The sequence below is a fragment of the Cyclopterus lumpus genome, chromosome 21 (genome assembly GCF_009769545.1).
Source record: "Cyclopterus lumpus isolate fCycLum1 chromosome 21, fCycLum1.pri, whole genome shotgun sequence".
Classification (NCBI taxonomy): Eukaryota; Metazoa; Chordata; class Actinopteri; order Perciformes; family Cyclopteridae; genus Cyclopterus; species Cyclopterus lumpus.
Genome location: NC_046986.1, coordinates 9,349,059 through 9,372,305, shown reverse-complemented (window position 1 = coordinate 9,372,305; position 23,247 = coordinate 9,349,059). Strand labels below are relative to the sequence as shown.

The 23,247-nt window shown below is 41.0% G+C and overlaps 2 protein-coding genes across 4 annotated transcripts; one reads left to right on the top strand and one right to left on the bottom strand.

Moving 5' to 3' along the window:
• The first annotated feature begins 3,104 nt into the window (after positions 1-3,104).
• glra2 (glycine receptor, alpha 2) lies at positions 3,105-11,947 on the top strand. 2 transcript variants are annotated; one of them, XM_034561676.1, is made up of 9 exons: positions 3,105-3,190; positions 3,876-3,997; positions 6,140-6,207; positions 7,665-7,888; positions 9,323-9,405; positions 9,517-9,654; positions 9,753-9,967; positions 10,914-11,063; positions 11,678-11,947. In XM_034561676.1, the coding sequence occupies exons 1-9, from the start codon at positions 3,105-3,107 to the stop codon at positions 11,945-11,947; spliced, it is 1,356 nt and encodes a 451-aa protein (XP_034417567.1). The 2 variants fall into 2 exon arrangements, with proteins under 2 accessions (XP_034417567.1, XP_034417569.1); XM_034561678.1 differs by lacking the exon at positions 3,105-3,190 and having other exon boundaries at positions 3,919-3,997; positions 10,914-11,079; positions 11,670-11,947.
• A 4,760-nt stretch (positions 11,948-16,707) lies between these two features.
• fancb (FA complementation group B) lies at positions 16,708-23,243 on the bottom strand. Of its 2 annotated transcripts, none has more exons than XM_034561111.1 (8): positions 22,065-23,243; positions 21,794-21,949; positions 21,597-21,686; positions 21,070-21,198; positions 20,171-20,352; positions 19,288-19,718; positions 18,968-19,208; positions 16,708-18,076 (listed from the first exon to the last, which is right to left on the bottom strand). In XM_034561111.1, the coding sequence occupies exons 1-8, from the start codon at positions 22,986-22,988 to the stop codon at positions 17,665-17,667; spliced, it is 2,565 nt and encodes an 854-aa protein (XP_034417002.1). In that variant the 5' UTR covers positions 22,989-23,243; the 3' UTR covers positions 16,708-17,664. The 2 variants fall into 2 exon arrangements, with proteins under 2 accessions (XP_034417002.1, XP_034417003.1); XM_034561112.1 differs by having other exon boundaries at positions 22,512-23,241.
• Between the last annotated feature and the right edge of the window lie 4 nt (positions 23,244-23,247).

Below are 23,247 nucleotides of genomic sequence, written 5' to 3'. Positions count from 1 at the left end.
GGTTGCTCCCACTGATGAAAGGACGCTGTGATTGACAGATGAGTCTTAGTGAGGACCAGCGCTGCCTTCTTCACTTGGCCTGAGGGATAGCCCCCTCCCCGGTTCACTCTATAGCTCCTTTAATATACCTAGAGAGGAATATGTTAAACATTTCTACATGTGTCTATGTGTTGCAGCCAATATTTGTGTATAATTTAAACATCTTCATCATTCGCTCGTGTGCTTAAAAAATAGCATCATTTTTCTACGAAAGAGATTATGGTAAGCGTATTGTTGTGCTGTGGCACTAGAGAATTCGCAAATCCTTCTTTCTCTTAAAGAATCCACTCATTAAATCCTTTGCCTTCTTCTTCCGGCATGTTGCATTGTCTCCTCAAAATAGCTCCCACCACCAAGTTGCTTCTCTGTATCCCTGCTAGGCCTGGGATCAGCTCCATGAGTTGAATTATAGAGCGAAAAAGTCATTAAGTGGGATAAAGATACAAGGAATCGATGGAGCAATTGATACTGTGCAGCTCTCAATTGTCTCCAGTCCAATGCACATGAGCATCAGGGTGGTAAAGCCTGCTTTTGTTTTCCAGGTGAGCTCTCCAACCAGTCCACAACCCTTCAGTTATTGAGGGGGATCAATGGCATCAGCATACTCAGACGGAGCGCCCAGCTGGCTACTACTTCAACCTCATACTTATCTTAAAAACAAAAAATGGCAGTAGTAAGAGTAATATCACAGAGTTTTTACACTTGTATGTGTATTATGTTTGGTTGTAATATTATAACACTGAGACTAGAACATACATTTATTTTAAAGCTATAGATTGTGCTGCAAATTCTTTTAGACAACGCAATAAACCAGGTGATGCAAAACCCTTAATTCTCCGCCGAATAACAGGCGGTAGCGACCAATCTTTGGTGTGTGTGTGTGTGTGTGTGTGTGTGGGCAGCTTTAAGATACCGTCTTGAGCCTGTAATTTTAATGGCCATGAGGAAACTGCTGGATAAATGAGACAGACAGACAGTGTAGTCTGAAGGATTGTTCGGTTTTATTCTCTCCTTTCAGCAAGGCACACTACATCCCCCCCCCCCATAATGACACGCAGATTTGACTTGTTCTTCTTTAATTATGTGACCCACCTGCCCCAAAAGTCCTTCCTTATGGAAGCTAATGGCCAACTGAAGCTCTGGCTGGTTGTCATTGCACAGACGAGCCAACTGCAGCTGTCTCAGAGATATAGAAATATATTACGTGAGTACAAAGAGAGAATGTTTGCCCTTAACCAGTCGGAAATATATTCATATCTGATTTTATAGAGTTTTATTTTTACCTCGGATCAGGCACAATGACATTGGAGTCATCCGCATTGACGATATGCTGATGCATACTTGCAAGACAAAGTCTGTTTGTTTCCTTTTGTTATGAAAAAACAAATATGGACCTGCAGTGTGCCTGTTGGTGAATAATTCAGTATGTATTGAGTCAAACACGTTGCTGCACAAGACCTGTGATGACACACTGACATTAAATCCCCAGACCAGAGCAAGCCATACATTCCCAACCATGAGATATAACATGACACTTGTAATTTGGACTTCTGAATTAAAAGAGGAGGGGGAACACAAAGACTTCTCCCCAGACTAAGACAGATGATGACAAAACTGGTCCGTTACAGAGTGTCAGACTAAAGCATAACATGGCCCAGAGCACGCAACAACTTTGAGCCATGTGATGTGCTGAGAGTCATCTCACAATAGCATGCCCGTCAGTGGCTTGATGTGAATGAAATACTGTTTTGCTCACTAAGTTTAGCTGTTTCTTCCACAGCACATGCCCGTGTCCTCATGTGGAATGAGTCACTCATGCCTGTGGTCCACGATGCCTCACAGCCCACTCACATCCTTACACTGCCAGGTTTCCCTTGCAGCCTCTGTATCAATATCTAACACTTACATATAAGACATACTGAATAATGATGACTAAATCTGTGTGGTGGCCTACTACATTTGGGTTTCTCCACCCTTGGGCTTCAGTCAACCTGTAGTATTTTTCCTACCTTCTCTGTTTCTCTGTCAGTCAGCTCTCTTATGTCTCGCTCTGGGTGGCCAACCTTTCAGAATTTCCAATGATGCCTCGGAAATCTGTTTCCAGGGCAACCAGGGTACCAAATACTCTCCCAGCGGCTTCTCGCTTGTGTGTCCTTTGTTTACACTTTTCATATCTCTGTGAAGATGTAGGTTGCTCTAAACAGACAAGGATGGGAGCAAATGGGGTCAGAGTAACTCAGTCAATCTTATGTTATAGACCCATTGTGAATCTCTTTTTTTTTTTCAATTGTCATCTCTGAATGTACGTTAAGTATGGCTCCCACTCATGTTTTAAGATAAATATTTAGATTAGACCACATTATCCATGTAATTGCGTGTACTTAATTAGGCCACTGGGAAACATGGAACTTACTAAATACAGTTGATCCATGATGCGCAGCTGCGCGCGCTGCCGTGAGACGAACGCATGTAGCACTTAAAATTGACACCTTTCGTTATGTAACAGACACTGAAGAACATGTTTGAATGCGTTTTCTGATTATTACCTCCTTTGTATATTGGACTTATTGAAAACCAACTCACGTCCATCCACTTTTAAGCCTCGCGCTTGCGCGTAATGGAGCCGGGAGCTGTCCAAATGCTGAAATGAGAAAAGGCGGTCCCCTCCCATTCCTCAACAGAGGACGATCCTCCACCTGCGAAAGATTTCACTTCATAAGTAACAACACGGGCCGCCGGGGTTTTCTTCACAGCGGGAGCTCTTTTTTGAGCCCACGCAAAAAGCTTCCAGGCGATGCGTTTTTGGAGTTTCACCCTCTCGGCGTCCGACCACAGGACTGATGTTTCTTCACACCTCCGCTTCGAGAAATCAGGTTTTTTGGGGGAGTCAGAGTTTCGTCAAACTAAACTATGATTCGTGGCTGCGTTGAGGAATGTCTCCTGTATTCTTGTGTGACACAAGAACACCTAAACGCCCACGACTTGGTCAGGAAGAAAGCGGCACCCATATTTGGATTATGTGTTTGACCAATGTCAACATATGGAAGAAATGAAAAAGTGAGCACATGGGAAACCCACCAGGAATGAATCGGTCCTTTATTAAGGTTTTGGCAGCTTTATTTACATATGTCATGGAGACAAACAACTTCAGGTAGGCCAATATATTTTCCAAATATATATTATTTTATAGACTGAAAACGAATCATTTCGCCCGTCTCAAGTTCCGATAATAAGATAATTCAGTCAAATAATAAGATTATAAGAAACACCATGAAATGGGCAGTGACTTCTTTCACGGACTAAGTTGTTAATTGCTTGAGAGCTGATTCGATTACGATTAACTAAAGTTGCTCTGCATTTTCAACTGTTTTTTTTTGTGAGCACCATTTGGTCCTCATGATAGCCGATATGTCAAAATATATAATATCCATCATGATGCTTGTTTTCTGCCTGTCGCACATTACTTTATTGTGATATTTACGCACGTAGTAGTATTATTATGTATTCTCTCGAGCCACAATAACAACAACTGTACAGCATGTTGTGATATAATGTGCAGTAATCTCGTATGATCTGACAAAATATAGCTCTTTCTCGTGAAAAGAAAAACGCCTCCGATGTCGAAGTCACGCAAAATTCGTTTGAAACGCATTTTACAGTTTTCCCTGTGCTTGCCCATCACTCCCAGGCAGCTGTCAGGCGATAGATAAGGTTTAACTCCTGCTTTTCAGCCGGGACTTCAGTCTGATAATGTGATATCTCTCTCTCTCTCTCTCTCTCTCTCTCTCTCTCTCTCTCTCTCTCTCTCTCTCTCTCTCTCTCACTGTGTGTTCCAGAGTTGTGGATGCCAAGGAGCACGATTCCAGGTCATCCGCCAACATGTCTCCATCAGACTTTCTAGACTCACTCATGGGTCGCACGTCCGGGTATGATGCGCGAATAAGACCGAATTTTAAAGGTTTGTTTATCATTAACTTTGTTTTTTTTGGATATTTTCATACACCTCATCTTACACAAAGTCTCACCTTTACAACAAAACCACAGAAACACAGAATGAGTGATGAGTATGAGTATGAGTATGAGTATGAGTGAGCATGCGTGCAGAATACATTATCCACCTCCTCCTGAACACAGACGTTGACATTATTACTTATCTGGAGATCCATTGACAGTCGGCTGATGCTAAGATACCAGGCTGCCAGTCCTCTGATAAGAACAATCAATCACTTCAGTTGACAGTGACATTGTTGTCCTGGCTTAAAATAAATTGGAACACCACACACGTGTTTTAATTTGGTAAAAGCATGTCAGAAAGAATCTGTATCTCTAATAAGACATAATTAGGAAACCCCAAAAAAAGGCTTGTAAATATCACAGTTGCAGATGGGGATGCCACCATGACGGGCTAAGTGATGATTGATGCCCCCGTGGCAAAGCTGCAGGCTACTGACTTCCTCTGTTGTTGATGCCGTGATTCTGGGGACAGACACAGCATCTGTCACTGGAATGGAGCTGAGTGGGGAGAGGGCGGTCCGCTGGGGGCTCAGGCCCACTCCAAGCTGGGTCAGGTGGACTGGGATTTGTTGGTTGGGGAGTTATTGCAGCAGCCAAGACAGTGTAGCACAGGGTTTGATATGAACAGGATTCAGAAACACATGGCCCAGATATTTCCTCTCCGTCTGGTAAAGAAAAAGGAAGATGTTGACAAGACTGCTGAAATGGACATGAGATGGGAGGAGGACAGCCTGATTAACACCGTCTGGCGTTTTCAGGGGAGGGATGAAGTGAAAGCAACTATTTTCGATGAAGAGAGGATGAGCACACCTGGATTAAAAGGCATTGAGCACCATTTTAATGTGTTTGTATTTGTATTCTCTCTGTATTATAAAATTAATCATCTCACACATTGCCTGAACCCACAGCGACGTAAACAGAGGATTCTGGTTGCAAACCTGCTCGTCATACTTTGAAGAGAGTGTTGAACTGTGTTTCTGAAGGCTGACCTAGATTTCCTTGCTGAGTTTGTTGTGAGGAGGTACTGATTTATTTTTCTGCTACTGCTGTTAAATGTAGCCACCTGACGACAAACTGAGGCAAATATTAATACCAAGTGCCATGCAATATTGATGAGGAAAGCACAGGGGAAGGGCACTATGGAGGGTTTACAGCTTCACTTACCGGATAGGGAAAAGAGAGTTTAAAACTGTCACGCCTTGCAAAGAGATGCCAGTTTAGGCCACAAGAAGTCATTATAGCATGCTGCTCCCAGTGTTGGGAGGAAAATGATCTGATTTGATACTAGTAAATTCATGGATAACCTGTATATTTTTTTCTTGAATCATTGATTAATCATTTAGTACGTTCAGAAATATTGGAATTGCTTGTTCCAGAACTGGAAGATATTTACGATATATTATAGAAGATTAAGAAAATACTCCCAATTTATAAGCAAGTACCAGGGATATATTCAGAATTTTTGTTTATTACAATTAAGCGACTATCAAAATAGTTGCGGGTTAATTTACTGTTCTTCGACTAATCAATTATTCGGCAAAAAGAAAAGTTTAGTGTGTTAACCAAAAAAGATCACCACACAAAGGATCATTGCATAATTGCTGACACAGTCTGATGCCATTACCAATTATGACATTTATTTTAGTACAACTGCATTCTAATAACATTCAGCGATATATATGTTAATATACTTTATATATGTGTATGATCTTTTGCGTCTGGTTTCCCAAAGCATGCAAACTGTCACCATCCACTCCTGGAGCTCCTATAAAAGAAGAAGGAAAACATAAAGCCGGTGTTTGTTGACAATGCATGTTGACACAAACAGTGAAACAGCAGCTTATAAACCAACAGACGCAAATTTCTTGATGAAACTTCTTCACTGCTCCGAACTGTCGTCCTTGATGATGTGGTTTCAGGCCTTTTTCCTGTCATTGTCATTCCGTTTCACGGGTCTCCACGTAAATGTTACACATGCAAGATTTGTATCAACAGTTTCTTCTCTGTCACAGAGACAACTTTGGTGAGTTCCTCTGGCATTTTGGCTGATTTCTGCACAATGTGTTATCTATCCCTCAATCTGCAGGTCCACCAGTTAATGTTACCTGCAACATATTTATCAACAGCTTTGGTTCTATAGCAGAAACTACAATGGTGAGTTGAACATTATGCACATGGTCTGAAGTCCTGACTCTTGACCCAAGACTTCAATCATTTTTGTTTCTTTACCTAATCTACCTTGTTTTAAACGTTGACCATTGCTGCGTCTTCCCCTGTCAAACACTTTTCTTTTTGCCATTACAAAGTGTCTATTGGCGGTTTCCAATGGAGAACACAGACATTGTAGATGCTAAATATGTTCTCTGGCTACCCAAACAAGTATTGGTCTCCTCTGTGATGCATGAGTTATTCCAGGTTCAATAATGAAGAGAATAAATCCCAACCCGTAAGTCACTTAAAGTGCAACCGCTAACGATGGGTGGCGGGTCTCAGCTGATCCACAATCTGTGATCTGTGAAAACATCCAGCTGCTTACGGGGTAAAAATACAAAAACCTGCCAGGCTGCATCGAAACTCATCACGATCAAAGGATTCATAATGAGTAATAATAACTACTTAGATTGTGAATGAAGGATGTTAATTTGCGCAGGAGCTGAAGCTCATAAGATTGCCAGGGAATTACACAGCTTTAGACAAGCATGCAAATATTTGGAACCGCCAATACTCTGATGAAATGTCAAACAACATAAGGGCCTCTCATCATCATGACATGTCAATTACTCTGAGCAACTGAGCTTTGTGACTCTAACTGATACTAACTGCACTGTCAGAGTTTCCCTCATCAGCCACTTCATCTTATAAATCCACCATTAGCTTCTATGATATCTTTTACATAATTATAGTTCATAAAATAATATAACAATAGGTCATTATCAAACTGGAGTATAACATGTAATATTAAAGAAACCTAGTGTTGCTGGATGACATGTCTTTTTAAAAATATGTTTGTATTATCACAACAGTTGTAATTGGGTGAATGTGACAATGTAAGGTAAAAAGTAATTTCAGAAAAATGTACTTAAAGTTTTAGTAGGCTACTCGTGTAACTTTCCTGATAATTCTTGTATATTTTATATTATTCCATTACTATTTTGCATTCAGCGCATTTCAATGTTGAAGTTGGTTAAAGTAGAGTTCATTAGAACCACTCTACTGTTTGGTAAATAACCTTATTTAAATGCATCACTTTTTTAAAGATGATCTGGGAAAGTATAAATAATAAGAACCATAACATGGAAATACTCAAGTGAAGTACAAATACTTCCGAATAGTACTTATGTACAGTATTGAGAGAAAATGTACTTCTACCATTCATGAAAATACATGTGAACATTTAGGTGTTACATTTGGTACAGATGCTTGTTATTATGATAATTTAGTCTACGATAAATGCATTTCTTTTACATTTGTACATCATGAAGATGCAATGTTTTCATTTTACCTCATCAAAAGATGGATATTTCATATTTAAAGCCGATACCGATGACTGCTTTCTCATAACCCCAATCACTGCATTACAAAATATGCAAAGCTGCTTGTCATCTCTGCAGGATTACAGAGTGAATATCTTCCTGCGGCAGAAGTGGAATGACCCTCGGCTGGCGTATAGTAAATACCCAGATTCCTCCCTCGACCTGGACCCGTCCATGTTGGACTCCATATGGAAGCCCGACCTCTTCTTTGCCAACGAGAAAGGGGCCAACTTCCATGATGTCACCACAGACAACAAGCTGCTGCGGATCTTCAAGGATGGGACTGTCCTCTACAGTATCAGGTGAAGTGTTGCATGTGTTGTGGTAAACGACAACAGAAATAAACAAATGACTCTTCTTGATTTGTTATCTTCATGGTAAGAAATGGGAAGCTTTGGGGTTTTAGACTGTTGGTAAAGACCAAACCACATGTTACATGTCATCACACTGGGCTCTAGGATTTTCCCCTGCTGGTGGTATACGGGTGAAGGGATTATTTGAGAAGATAATCATCAGATTAGTTCATAATGAAAGAAATTGTCAGATGAAGCCCTCGTTTACACCATTTGACATTGTAGGTCTGCAGCTGAGGTTGGAATCTGTTCTGAGAGAATAAAGTGATGCAGCTGAGAACCAAAGCTCTGATGCGTAGCTCACCCCAGGACATGTTCACTCATTGCTTTTCTTACATTTCCTTACATCAAAGAGTGCCAATCTAAACGATATAGTTTTAAATGGATTTTTATCTCATTATAATCACTCCTTTGAAATGTCACGATTCACGGAAGTACAGTGTATCCCCGAATGCGGTGTCAATTTTTAATAAAAGAATACTGATTGCAATAGGGAAAGTTAATCTCGGGGAAATCGTTGAGAATCCAAAGCGAATATAAAAATGGAGATCCTTCATCATGTTGGTCCATTTTTTTTTTGTACTACATAAAAAAGCATTGTGGAAGACTCTGAAACATGCCGGCAAGAATCAGAATCAGAATCAGAATCAGAATCAGCTTTATTGGCCATGTAGGTGTGCACATACAATGGAATTTGAACGCTCTCATCGTACATACATATTTAAATTACAAATAACAGGATAAATATAAAGACATTAAAGACAACAATATCAACATGTATGTACAATATAAACAACAACAACAACAACAACAGTGAAATGGGGATGTAGTGCAGAAAGCAAGTAGTGCAGATAGATGTGTCTGATTAATTGTTGAATGCATGTTACATTTGAGCAAAACTCAAATGTTACAAGATATGAAAATATGTTTTATTTCATTTCTATACAACTTCAATCCCATGCAGCATTCAATTCTTTCTGCGACGACGCAATATGAAGTAGATCCATTTTGAGTCCATTTAGAGAGGTGCAGGTGTGGAGGCCGAGTGGGTCAACGGGAGAGATGAAAGGTGGTTTGCCACTCTCTCCATTCATGAGAGGAATGACAGGGTGAGCGGACTGTAGACCACAATGCATCACCGAGACAATAACTGGCAGTAATGAAAGTGTGATAGGAACCTGCTGAAGGGAATCCTACATGATATGTCAGAGGCTATCTATCGCACAGGAGAAAGAGGCACACGATACAGGGATTACCAAAGAAGTACCAACTGCAAGCAAATTATTGTCAATTAATGTTCCACTGCTTCAAAATGTAAAAAAACAAATATATTCATCGGCGTGTTCGCTGCATCTTATTGAGTGACTTTGTCTCGCATCCTAGGTTGACTCTCATTCTGTCTTGCCCGATGGATCTGAAGAACTTTCCGATGGATGTCCAAACTTGTACCATGCAACTGGAAAGTTGTAAGCATTGCCTTCGTCTGTGTTTTTCGCCTTTTTAAAAAAAAAAAAATCCCTGCGCTTTCCACACTCGCATGTCCAGATATCGATTCACAAATTCCTTTCTGTCACCAGTCGGCTACACCATGAATGACTTGGTCTTCGAGTGGCTGGAGAACGGTGCGGTGCAGGTGTCAGACGGGCTCACGCTGCCTCAATTCATTATGAAGGAGGAGAAGGAGCTGGGATACTGCACTAAACACTACAACACTGGTCAGAGGACACACACACACACACAACCACATGCTGCTTGTATTTCACACACTAACGTTTCTCCTGCTGTGGAAGCTGAATTGTTTTTGTGTTTTCAGGTAAATTCACCTGTATAGAAGTCAAATTTCATCTGGAGAGACAGATGGGGTACTACCTGATCCAGATGTACATTCCTTCCCTCCTCATTGTCATCCTCTCATGGGTGTCTTTTTGGATCAATATGGACGCTGCTCCAGCCAGAGTGGCGCTGGGCATCACCACTGTGCTAACCATGACTACCCAAAGCTCTGGCTCCAGAGCTTCTCTTCCAAAGGTGAACCAGGAGCATACGTTTTGAATTTGCAGGTCTAGAAAGCCTTGTGCTTGTTTCCAATCTTTAGGTCTCAATCATGTAAAATCACATAAAAACCTCCAATGTTGGAACATATTATGAAAGATCTTATTTCAGGGATGATTAAATCATAAGTGAGCAACGCTTTCCGACCTGCTTTGTGCAATTCACTGCATTCGACATTTTCGTTACAGCCACGAAGACGCTGCCATCTAAAGTGTGTACATTGCCCACAGCACTGGTCGTCTGTGGTAGCTTATCTTCAATCAGGGCGAATTGCCGTGCACATTTTGTGAAGGGTACTACAGGCAACGAGAAGAAGATCTTGATGATCAATCACTCACCACGCAGCAGTCTGCACCTGAGCACCGAATGCCTCGGCAAACGTCAGAGATTTTCACATAAAAGACACGCATGCTGATAAATAATTAAACAGAAGCCTTTGAGAGCTCAGATTCAAGAAAACAATAACTTAATATGCCTTAACCTCCCTCGAAAAGCGGAGTTGTTTTCTCCGCATGCTAATGAGTCGTCATGGAGTTAGGTGGTCACACTGATGAACAGTAAATAATGTCAGCTTCATCCTCACTTTCTCAAAAGAAACATAACAAAAACAGTGCCAGAGTTACAAACTAATAATACCGTTCTCTGTAAGCAATTATTTCCTGCTGTTTATGGCAACACAATCACGGATATTACTGGCAGCTCCGATACATTTGTGAGCAAACATTACATATAAGTACAGACATTTAGAAATCTTGGTTAACTAACATAATGAGCAAGATAAAGAGAGAGAACGTAGGTAAATCTTACCGATCTAGGGCTTGGAATTAAAAATCTTCCAATTTTTCAAGTTAAAGCATGAATTCCTACTATAGTTGAACTGTTGGCGGATGATGTCACCTTGGAAACCTGTTTTCTCTTCCAGGTCTCTTACGTGAAAGCCATTGATATCTGGATGGCTGTGTGTCTGCTGTTTGTATTTGCTGCATTGCTAGAATATGCTGGGGTTAATTTTGTCTCCAGGCAACAGAAAGAGTTCCTTCGCCTGAGGCGACGACAAAGGAGGAATCACAAGGTAGGCCTTCAAAATCTTTACAAACTTTCTAGCCACATTAAGTGCCGACAGAAACATCCATCTGTTGGCTGCACCACTTTGGTCCAGAATGGGACATTGTACAGGCATTCGTGGTCCCCAGAGGAAGAACAGGAATCACTTTGGTGATTATCTGACTTGCCAGGTCAAAGGTCAAATCTTTCCCTTGCACAGTGAAATATCTCAACATCTACATACCAGGTCAATAGGCTCAACATTTGGCACAGGCTTCCAAATTATGTATCCAAATAACTTGGCGATGCCATGGCCAGCATACCGTCGACTTTTGTCATTTTCAGTTTCAATATTTGCATTATATCTGCTTAACGTTATATTGGCTAAACATTGTCATAGTAAGAATATAAGCATTCCGGCGCTTTTAGCTCAAATCAATATTAATTCCCCAAGCAGTCGCTCTGTGTTTTATCATTAAAGTACATCAGGTGATCTATTTTAATTTAAAAACGTTATCTCATGATTAGTGTTCATGTTCACATTGCTAACAGCAACACTGACAGAGCGGCCAGTAAGAAGAGCTGCATTTAATAGACCAAGTAAGTTCATTCTGTCCACAAATGCATGTGTTTTTTTATCAGGATGATGATATGCGCGACGGCCGCTTTAATTTTGCTGGCTACAATATGAGTCAGTGTGTGCCAACGAAGGATGGCTCAGCTGTTAAGAACGCCGCTCCAGCTGCAAACCCTCAGCCATCAGCCCCTAAGGACATCGACACCATGAAGAAGAAGTTTGTGGACAGGGCTAAGAGGATAGACACCATCTCCAGGGCCGCCTTTCCTATGGCGTTCCTCATCTTTAATATCTTCTACTGGGTCACCTACAAGATCATCAGGCATGAGGACTAAAAGTAAAGACGTAACCTTTGACAAACAACATTTATTTTTTCATTTCTCAGATTGAGAAATGCTTGGAAAGCACAGTGAGATGAGATGGAACCATGGTGGTGGTGAGGGCGGTGTTCTTTCAGGGATAATATTTCATGTTCATGCATCATATACAGTAATGCTCATGTTCGGATATTGAGAACAGTTCGAGACACTGATGATTTGTGTTGTGGTTGTAATATTTCCTGACAAATCTGAAAAAAATGTTTTTTAACTCGAGGCTTTGTGACATGCTGGAGAAGATGGACCAATTTTTTCTGAATCAATTTTGCCTCGGCATCTGTACAAGGGACAAAGAAACATTCCATGGATTTGTAACCGTACGGTAGCTTAATTAGACACTCAAACACTTTTTTGTGATTGCTAAAAAAGGGTATTTCTTAAGGATGTTTAGGACTCTTTTGTATTGTACTATTGTCATGGGACTTCCTCTCTGTTTATACAAAATAAAGCAGCATAACGTACAGGCAGAAAGCACACACAGACACATCGGTCAGACATTAGGCAGCAGCACACATTTCAGGCATGAGCGTGAACAAAGAAGATGAAATTCTGGAATCGGGACTTGGATACTGAATTTTTATGAAATACCTGAGGCCTTAGATATCAAAGATTTGAAGAGATGAAGTGCTGTGCTTCTCTATTTTTTCAAGCATCTCCTCTCGTCCAGTGGTCTATCAGAGCCGAATGCAGCGTTTGATCTTTTCTACTTTTGGCCAGACATCCACTTGTTGTTGTTGGTGTATTATAAATCATATTCTTGGACATGGGATGTCACTTAAAAATCAATGTTAGTTTATTCTAATGGTAAAAAAAAAAAAAGTCACAATTATCCTTTCCATTCTAAAATGATTTAAACAAACTGTTTCACAGGCTAGGTTCATAAAAGTATATATAATTGTGTATAAGTCAGCCTACAAACTCTGAACACGCATGGCATAACTCAATCTAGTCATATGTCCATATCCACATGAATTATTTTATATTCCAGGTAAATACTCTAGGTATCTTACGTATAGTTTTAGAGTTTGAGCCTATGTTTTTTGTAGATTTAGTCTGATGAAATATGTATTGTAATGGAGGAAAGGTTATGTTTCTTAATAGCTTTCTGTATACTTCTTCAACCTCTGCTGTGGCCTGTTTCCCTTCACTTTGCGTGTTTGTTGCTGGATGATGACATATGTTTGTAGATGGATTCAACCGTGAAGGACAGAACTGCATAACATTCATGGTATAGAGCAGCTAGTAGTCCTTGCACTCCATAATGTGGTGAAGAACTCCTTTCTTTAATGCTATTCCTGAAAAAAAAAAAAATGCTTACTTACTGGTCTGTTCATCAATAAAATTGACTGCACCATATTTACTTTATTTCCACTTCTCCTGTCATGTATTAGGTAGGAGGCTTTGTTTCATATTATCTTGCATTTGTTGCTGCAATTGCACTATATATAATTTATTTGCATGTCAGAAATGAATAGATGGAAGCCTTTTCAGAAGAAAATAACTGGGAAAAAAAATAAGGCACAAACACAAGGAAATGCTTTTAGCACCCCGTTTGAAAATCAGATCAAAGAAAATGGACAAACACAGCCTCCTCACCGAGCCCTATAAGTCAGGGCGATGACACGCGCCACGGATCGCTGGGTGGTCTGGGCTGACAAAAATATGATCTGACAGCGGGTTTCTAAATGCATGGTAATGGACTTCACACTGTAGTGCTGAGATGCCAGAGGGCGAGTCTTACCTATCAGTTGAATGGAAAATATAAGTGAGACACTCACAGACAAGATAGGACAATTAATATGTGTAATAAAGATGCTTCTTAAACTGTTTCCACCTGTTATAACGGTACGGGAGCGCACACAAAGGCCATTCATAACCCAAACATATCATTCTTAAAGAGACAGTAGCGGCCACACCAGCTCTCAATATCCTGTAATTACATTATCCTAATAATAATGCTATTAATTCTTATACTGTGGGTAATGCCAGGATCCATCAATCTTATATTAATTTTAAAAGATGAATAATACATGGCCTGTGGTAGGTTTATTGAAAAGGCTGCACGAATCATCTAACTATTATTTTAGTGCACAACACACAGGGATTATAAACTAATCAATAATACCAATCCTAGCATGGAAATACCATCCATTTCACCGACACATGGCGTACATATCTGCCCATTATTATTGCAGTTTGAATATGCGGGTCTGCAAACGCCTTCATGCAATCAAGTTCAGCATAACGGCTTATGAAAGAAAAAATCATTTGCAGCTTATGATTGTGTTTAAGAGGGAAAACAACGTTCCATCATTCATTAAGGTTTAGGGAAGCTGCTTTGTGAGGTCGGAGAGAGGCAAGAAACGAGTGTTACCATAGCAACACCACCGCAATTTAGAAGGCCAGTGTGAGAGAGAAGTGGGAAATTAATGGAGTTGAGAACACTGGAGCATGATTTTGCCAAAAGTATGTTTCTTATGCATGAACATGAACACTACACTAAATTATTTATTCAGAGGATTATGCTTCCATGACACTCTTTAAACAACAAAACAGGCCCATGTAATGTATGGGACTGCAGCTGAGTGCTTTACCAAAATTGTTACTTGTTGAAATATGTGTGAAATCATCTGCAGGCTGGTAGTATTGATCGCTCCTCCCCAGCTCAGAAGCCTTGTCTAGAATCACGGGGGAACCCAGTGTTTCCATACGCCATTTTAAAATGAAGCCGCGTCTGAAAACCACAACTTCTGTGCAACTGAACCACCTCCACGACAACTGAGAAACGATGTTCAGAGGAAGGCCGTGGAGGATGTGGTCGAAGGCAAGAAAGTGGAATTTGTAAAAGTGCGTCTGGAATTTCTTGTCAAGTTAACATGACATAACGGATTAGTCCGGCATATGAAATTATTATTATTATTCATCTTGTTTTGACTGTTAAATGTCTATGGCGTTACAACTAATTACGTTTTGTTTTTTTTGTAAACATGTGACATTGATAATCAAAAGGGACGGCCTCAATGTATACTGTTGAATTATATCATATTTGGTGAGATGTCCTAACAATTGAGCTTTTTAATAATAATTACTGTCTGTCTGTCAGTTGTTGACTGTCTGTTTTTAGGTCTCTGTATGTCTTGACTTTGCTGGTCGACCATTCACTCCACCTGCATGTATGTCTTTTGTTGTTGTTTACCTGTCTGTGGTTATATATTTAATTTACTCTGTATGCTTTTATGTTTTGTGTCTCTGACATGGATGTTTTTATTCTGTCCATTTTAACATAGTTCTCCCGTATTTTATTTTGCTTGTTTGTACATATGTAATCTTATGTTTTTAGATTTGTTTCATAACATCTGCCTCTTGGGACTACAGATGAAAAATAGCCTCTTGGCTAACTCTGGCACATTTACAGATATGTTTATATTAATGTGCTTATTAAATTAAAAAATAAATAAATATAATGCATTTAATTTATATAGCGCTTGTTAGTTAAATAACTTAAATATGGAAGCATTGAAATGAAAGGTCGCTAACTCACACATATGTTGTGTTTATTAACACACATGGTGAGCTCCATGCAATCAGAACCATGTACCAACTCTGTCTGTGGGCTGTGCACTATGAATTGCGTGGTAGATATAATCAATGTCTTCCCACTTTGTTTGGTTGGCCCACTGAGTTCCAGAGTCTAGAGGACTGACCTTGATCAATAACAGTGGACTCCAGACCAGTGGCCCTCATCACACACCATCAATATAAACATGGCTCAGCCGCATCACTAATCATTGCAGATGTTTCAACATATTGTTAAAAGCACAATCTGGGCAACCTCCTGTCAGTCTCAAACTAATTAACATGTTTAATAGTCACATTAGATACAACACGTAATACTTTTAGCTTGATATACTTTCCGATGCTGTTAAATGTTTGTTTATGTCAGTCATATTACAGACATATGAATAAAACGGTCCTGGATGTACATAAGTGTGACATGAAATGCTGAGTTCCAATATATCACTTTTCAATTGTGAATATGAATAGACGGTGTACTTTACACATACAGACCTTTTCTTATCTCAATTTTGAATTTGATTTATTCACAAGTAGCTTTTTCTCAGTTCTTGTACTGTTCCCGGTGGCAGTGGACTGCCTAAAGTGACAGTAGATGGTTTGCATCAACACACACATCAAACAATGCAGGACTCGATCTAGTGTCAATTTGTCTGCATCAATAAGCAGGATAGGATGCAGATGTTGTTCTCTCCAGGTCTGGGATGTTTCATAACACAGCAGCAGCATTCATCTACCACGTTTTCATTTCCTATTAAGTGAGGGCACCGCAGTGGAGAAGAGAAACCCTGCAGCCCTTTTCCACCACTCAGAGTTGATAGAAGTTAACAGACAATAATGGGATGACAAACCATATATTTTCCTCTGGGTAGCAGTTAAGGCTTTATGGGAACACCAACACAATAGAATTTTTCTTTTTCCACATGTGATCCATTTCTCCCTGTAGTCCTGTTATTTACTGTACAGAATTCACAAATCATCTTCTGCGCTTGAAGTGACAGGTGTGTTTGTCTTGCAGCCAAAAGAGGCGGTGTGGGTTTGCCTGTTTTCTGTGTGTGAGGGGTGAATAAAGCAAAGAACTAAGAAGTGTTGATGTGTTTTATCAACTCGCATGCTGGCAGTTATCTGAATAGAACAACAAAACCTAACTAAACAAGGTTCTTTATTTCCATTCATACAACACAACAATATATTGTGTAGCTCTGAAACACTTCATTAACCTACAGCAGCATTGTCCTCATAAAGTAACACACAGGAATCCCTCACTTTGAAGGTTTGAACTGTGTTCAGGGGAGTCCTGCGGCAGCGAGTCCAGTGGAAGCCGTTACTTGCAATGAAGCGGACATACAAAAAGGTGTAAAAGAGGGGGAGTTTCTCTCCTGAGACCGAGTCCTGAGTACTACTCACAGATGGAGTAGCTCCAAGAACAAACATGCACATCCTTGTTTCTCAGACCCTACTGGGAGAAGACTAATAATAACAGCAATTTTAGCAAACGCCATAGCCGAGCTGCCACAGACCTCATGTAGTCAGGAAGGTTTGGGGTCCTTTTAAAGTAGGATTTCATGTTCACTTGGACAAACTGCATTTTAATTAACAGTGGCGACAGCCTGTGCAGCATCATAAGAAACAGGTAACAGATACAGGGAAGATGAAATATTTCAGTAAACTACAATCACCGAGCAGATTAATAACCTCCTTGCTCAATCGTCATCGTGTTGCTTTTATTCATAACACAAACCGTTCCTCGGCTGAAAGTGGTCTCCTCCTGAATAGCAGACATTGAAGAGCATTGTTGAACACAGAGGGTCTTAAGGGACACAGAGCAGTATCACATCAGCATCAGATTAAGGCTGGAGGTGATCTAGTGGAAAGAGGCTGAGGCTCTACACGGCAGCAGACACTCGATAGATATAAACCCTAAGAGACTACTCTAAAACCAGCAAAGGGGGCAGCTCTCAGTCCAGGTGAAGCGTGCTAAGCATACATGACTAACTCTTATTAGGCATTAAACTTTACACAATACACTATTAAAGATTTGGCTTTTCCCCGTATTAATGCTACCTGCTTGGGATTTCTACAAAAACCACATCTGCAGTATATTAGCTGAGCAAAGTTCTCTGAGTGTCTAAGAGAGCTGCCAAATCCCCATCCAGCTGGACTTTGGACATGTTTCGGGTTAGCCTGCGATACCTCACCACATCCACCAGGGGGCTCAACCTCATCTTGCTCCTCTCCACATCCCCCTGAAACACTTCCCTACACCTCTGGAGCCCCTTCACAGAACCTGGCTCCGGGGTCTCCTCTTGTCCAAGGCTCATGTTCTCCTCCTCTTCGTCTTCTTCACAAAGTAGCAATGACACAGACTCTCTGAGGGACACCAACTCTTTCTCCAGTGCCAAAGAGAATATTTGAGCTGCACCCTGTCCTCTTGTACCTTTGACTGACTGGATGGTGCAGGACGTAGGGAGGTAAGCCAAGAGAGAGTCCAGGAAAAGGAGCGTCTGTAACTGGCTGCAAAAGGAAAAGAAACACAATGTGCGTGTTATTATTAATAAATGAAAACAGGATTGTTGAAGTTTCTTCGTGTCTTTTGATCATTTCTAGCTGCTTCGTACCACCTGCCTTCTCAGAGTATATTTGCAGAAATTGTCATTTTAAGCGCTTTAATGTCCAGAGAATCCTAATCACTTTGATATTCAGTGGAATATCACACGGACATGCCTCCTAATCAACTTCAAAGCAGCGTCAACTTTGAGACCATTAATTTAAATTGAGCGGCGTCCACTTCTACTACCTTCCATATTTATTTTAAATAAAATTGAATAATTCAGGGGAGTTCCTGGTAGTCGTGTCTGAACCAGTAACACAAGCAGTAATATCCTAGTTTGCAAATGATTAGCAAACATCTCTATTTAACAACGTATTCTGTGGTTTTCTGACTTCAAAGTAGCAGCATTTCAAATTTTGCAAACCAAATGAAGTTATTCAAAAAAATGGTATTCAGACAACAGAATAAAAAAGGTAATATCAATTTGGCACTACAGAGAAGTTATTTTGCAGTGGATCCTGCTGCTAATGGTTTTAGACTATTACACTGATCTACAGGTGGCTGTAATGCAGATGCAGTAATGTGCCAGCAAAGGTGGGGAAGCAAAAGGCTGCTAGTAAGTAAATAAGGTTGAAACAATGCAGGTTTAAAAATGTTTTAGGAGGAAGAAAACGGGTACAATATAATATTTGTTCGACCTCAAGAATACACACAAAGCGTTTTGATAAGTAGCACTTAACGCAAACAGAAACTTTGTGAGCGAGAAGAGTCTATGGGGCACCTTTAATTCTATACTATCCAAACCATCAACACCAGAGCCTTCTTATTGCTATCTCAAAATCAAAATGATTTACCTGGAGTGGACAGACAGTTCCCCCTGGAAAGGTGTTATCTGATGCCAGCGCAGCAGCATGAGAGCAGATGGTCCTGAACAATCTAACAGTAGATACTGAGGGCTCACTTCTATCCTCCGACAACCCGCTATTTTGTGAATCCAGCCATCTATATCACCTAAGCTGTGATCAGGAGAGTCTATGTGGAAGACCCAGCGATCCAGCAGTGCCATGAGGCTCAGCAGGTCCTCTTCAGCGTCATCTGGGCACAAAAAGAAGATAACAATAAACATAGATGTGTCGTAATTAACAGCACAAGTTGTAGCCTTTTCTGAGTTTACCTGTTTTGAGTTCGGGTTTTTTCAACAGTGGGGTTTGGACATTACTGTGGATGTCTAAAGCAACTTGACCACAATGCAGAACAACCGGTGTTGGGTTGCTCACAACAGAAAAAGCATCTTGTCTCGGGACATAATGGAGCACGACACGGCACTTGACACAGCCAGAGTTCAACAGAGGCGTCAGCCTGGTCACAGCAGTCACAGCCAGTCTGCATGTGTTGAGCTCATTGGGTCCCCCAGCATTGTGCTGCTTGCTTCTTTTGGCTGCAGGCTCTGAGATGATGCAGGGAGAGGATAGGGAGGAAGAGTAGGAGGATGATGAAGAGCAGGGCTCAGGGAGCCAGAACACTTGGCTCTGGGCCTGGATGACTTCAGGTGTTGAGCTCTGACCCGTCTCTGTCAGGATGGATAAGCTCGCACTGGCCACTGGTCTGGAGCAAAAATAACACATCACTAACAATCAGATATCACATAGACAGTAGGTAATCATACTGAAAATCAGATAAGCCCCCCCCCCGCTACAAAATGTGTGTCTGCTTGTGAACTGTACACCAATATCTCCAGAAGTGGTGAAATGTCATCAGCTGGACAAGTACACCAATCAACAGCAATATATTGCTCTTGAGGGGCTCATGTCAGAAGTAGTTTTTCCTCCAAATTACAAATAAAAAAGGTTGACATTTAACATTGCCTGTATCTTTGCCATGGATTCACTCAACCAGATAAACTCATCAAGTGGATGAGCATTTTTAGAAGAATTACCACTAAGAGTTCAGATAATGTCATTTTCAATGAGCCATATTCAGAGTCAATAAAGCTTTACACAGAAGGAAAAAAAAAAAAAATACATAAAAATTCAAATTAATAAACAAATCATCTTTACACTGAGCTGTCAGCAGTTAGTATCACTCCCACAACCATTCGCTCCTCGGCGATGCGATGCCACAGCTTGTCAACTTGAGGTTTTGAAGACACTGCTGGCGTGTCTTGAATCTTTTCATAAATTGACTCATCATCATCATCATCATCATCACCACCACAGTCCCACAGAGCGGTGAGGCCTTCCTGGACAGAACGAGCAAAGACTATAATCAGCCATGACAAGTGTGTGAGAGCATTGACAGCAATAGCAGTTTATGTCAAACATTTTTAAATTTTCCCAGATACACATGCAGTGGACATTTCAAATACTATTCAAGAACAAAACTGATACCGTTTGTTGTGGGTGTTTGTTGCATCAGTATGTAAATTATAGCAATTGCAACAACCGCTTTTTTTTGTTTTCATTGTCTGCACTTGCTTCCTCAATGCCTGTGGCAACAAATGAGAGGCCACATGCGAGAGGAAATTTCAAATATGACAACGTATCAACATGAGTGACAAGTGCTGCAGCACAACCTCAACAACTGAGTGGGAGACTAACAGATGCATAACTCACTGTTTGAAGGTAATACATACAGATCTACTTAAATTCCAATGACAACTTCCCATTTTTAACTATATCTTACCTACATTTCATTTAATGGAAATGCCATGGATAATATAACAACAGATAATATCAGAATGCTGTCAAGATATCACGATCGTCATAAGACTCTCAGTGTTCGAGGGCTGGCAACATTTAAGGTATAATGACAATCCAATAGTGATCTGATTGAGGGAGTTGCTGGTTTGATTCCCAGTATTGCTAGTTCTATGACCTCTCTAAATAAAAAGAAACAAATACTGTAACACAACAGGCGGTGCTCGTCAGAGTTGTGTAGTTTCGTGCGTGTACTGTACCTGCTCATGTCGGGTGAGAATAGTCTCTCTTCCTGAGACCGCATTGGTAAGGGCTTGGACCGCCTGCTGCGAAACTCTGCCCTTCACTCTCATCTCGCTTTCAAGCTCCTGGAGCACGGTAAATCCACTCTAAATAACAGAGGTGACTGAGAGTTACTAGATGCGACGCACAGTGGGGGTCTGAGAGGTGAACAAAAAGTTGTCTTTCATAATGTCTCATTTGAATAACAATCAGATAATCTATTACGCAGCAACATGTTTGGATACGGATTGAATGTAATTATTATCAACGCATTTTTCTGACAATTTCAGTCTATACACATCACCATATGGCAAATGTATGTACAAATAAATAGTCAAACTGATGTTCAATGAAAGTAACAAAATTCCACTCTTCACACGTATCCCATAAAAAAAATTGTAAAGCAGTAATACAATGTGATAATATCATCAGGATACAATAGATAATGCTCATAGTGAATTATTGCCCAGCCGAAAGACTCCAGTAATAGCACATACATGCTCACCTGTAGTCTGGACTCTAAAGCTCGAAGGGTGAAGAGATCGTTCTCTGGTGGAGGACGTGGTGTCGTTGGTGCTCCACTGTCCTGCCCACGCTGAAATTTGCATTTTCAATAAGTCACGAAGACCACCTTCTGACGTTCACTTTATCAACGGAAATAATTTACATGTATTGCACATGAGAAATACATATATTTCTTACAGAATATGAAATGCCACAGAGGTCAGTGAGGAGAAATGTTTGCAACGGTTGTTCCGTTATGCCACAATCCTTAAAAACCAACAGCATTTGGTCTGTTCCACATCCCAGGAAGTCATCCACATGGACAGAACTGACACTGGACCAGTGGGAGGCTATCTGGGGAGAGAGTTTAACATAGTAGATTTATATTTAAAAAACTGTTAACTGAAAATAGAGCAATTGAAAACAGATACTATATAGATATAGAATACATATTGAAACCTCAGTTCACCTGAAATGTTTCCTTCCACAGGGCACATACATTCCCCTGGTGAAAAGATATGACAAGCAGGCAGCCATTTCTTCCTGTGTTGACAAGCTGAATGTGTTCAGGTTGTTCAAAGGGGAGCTGACAGACATCTTTCAAAATGCCACTCTCAAAAAAGACGAGTTGCTGATTAGAGGTTGCCACGACCACAGTGGATGTCACCACATCACCCACTTGTTCAGCCGACAGCACCAAGATGCACCGTGCGATGCAAACGTAGGGAGGTGGCAACATCATATTGCCATCGAACACTTGGCCACTTTCAACAAAATAGCCTCGGGATTGGCTTGTGGAATGAGTATTAGAGCTCTGGCCTGGAAGGTTTTGCAGTCCGAGAACAAATATCTGTTCTTTGTGGAGTGGGAGTTCTCCAATAACACAGTGGGACATCTGAACGGGCATCTGTCTCACCTCTCCTGTCTGCAGAGAGACATGGAAGACATCCCCAGCATGGCTCCACACCACTGTGGGGCCCTGGAGGACGGACACGCCCTCCTTCATTTGATAAGGTAGTTTAAACTCCATGCAGGACTCCAGTCGGTTTGAGCTGCTCAGTGTGAGGAGACTATACTGGAAGCTGAGCCCTTTCTCACTCTTCTTTGTCACTAAAATACACGGCGTGGTGACTCTCTTCTGGCCATGTAAGACACTTTTACACGTCACAACATCGACACGCGCTGATCTCTTCCTGCTGACGACGGCCGCTCCATCGGCCGCCTTCAGAAACGCGTTGACTTCCCGTTCAAATGAAAGGCTGCAGAACGTCAACTCACTTCTGTCGCTGTCGTTGGTGGCTGACGCTCGTTTACAGTCAAATAAGATGATCTTTCCACACAGGGAAAGTCGATGGGGATTTCGATACAAATCTTCCGAGGGCAATCTCTCCATTATGTCACAGGGAAGCTTCGGGTGCCCCCCACCTGGTTCGATCCCTCCTCATTGACAGCTTAACGTGATTGCTAAGCAGGGGAGCTGCCACTTTCTTGACGGAAGTCTCACCAAGGAGTACATTTGTAACGACTAGTTGGTATATATTTACTTGAGGGAGCGAAAATGTCCCCCTATTCAACGTTTCACAGCGGCTGTTACGCACTCGTAGCGGCGCGCCAACTCATATTGAACGCTTCCTGCCAGTCCTGGTGCATTG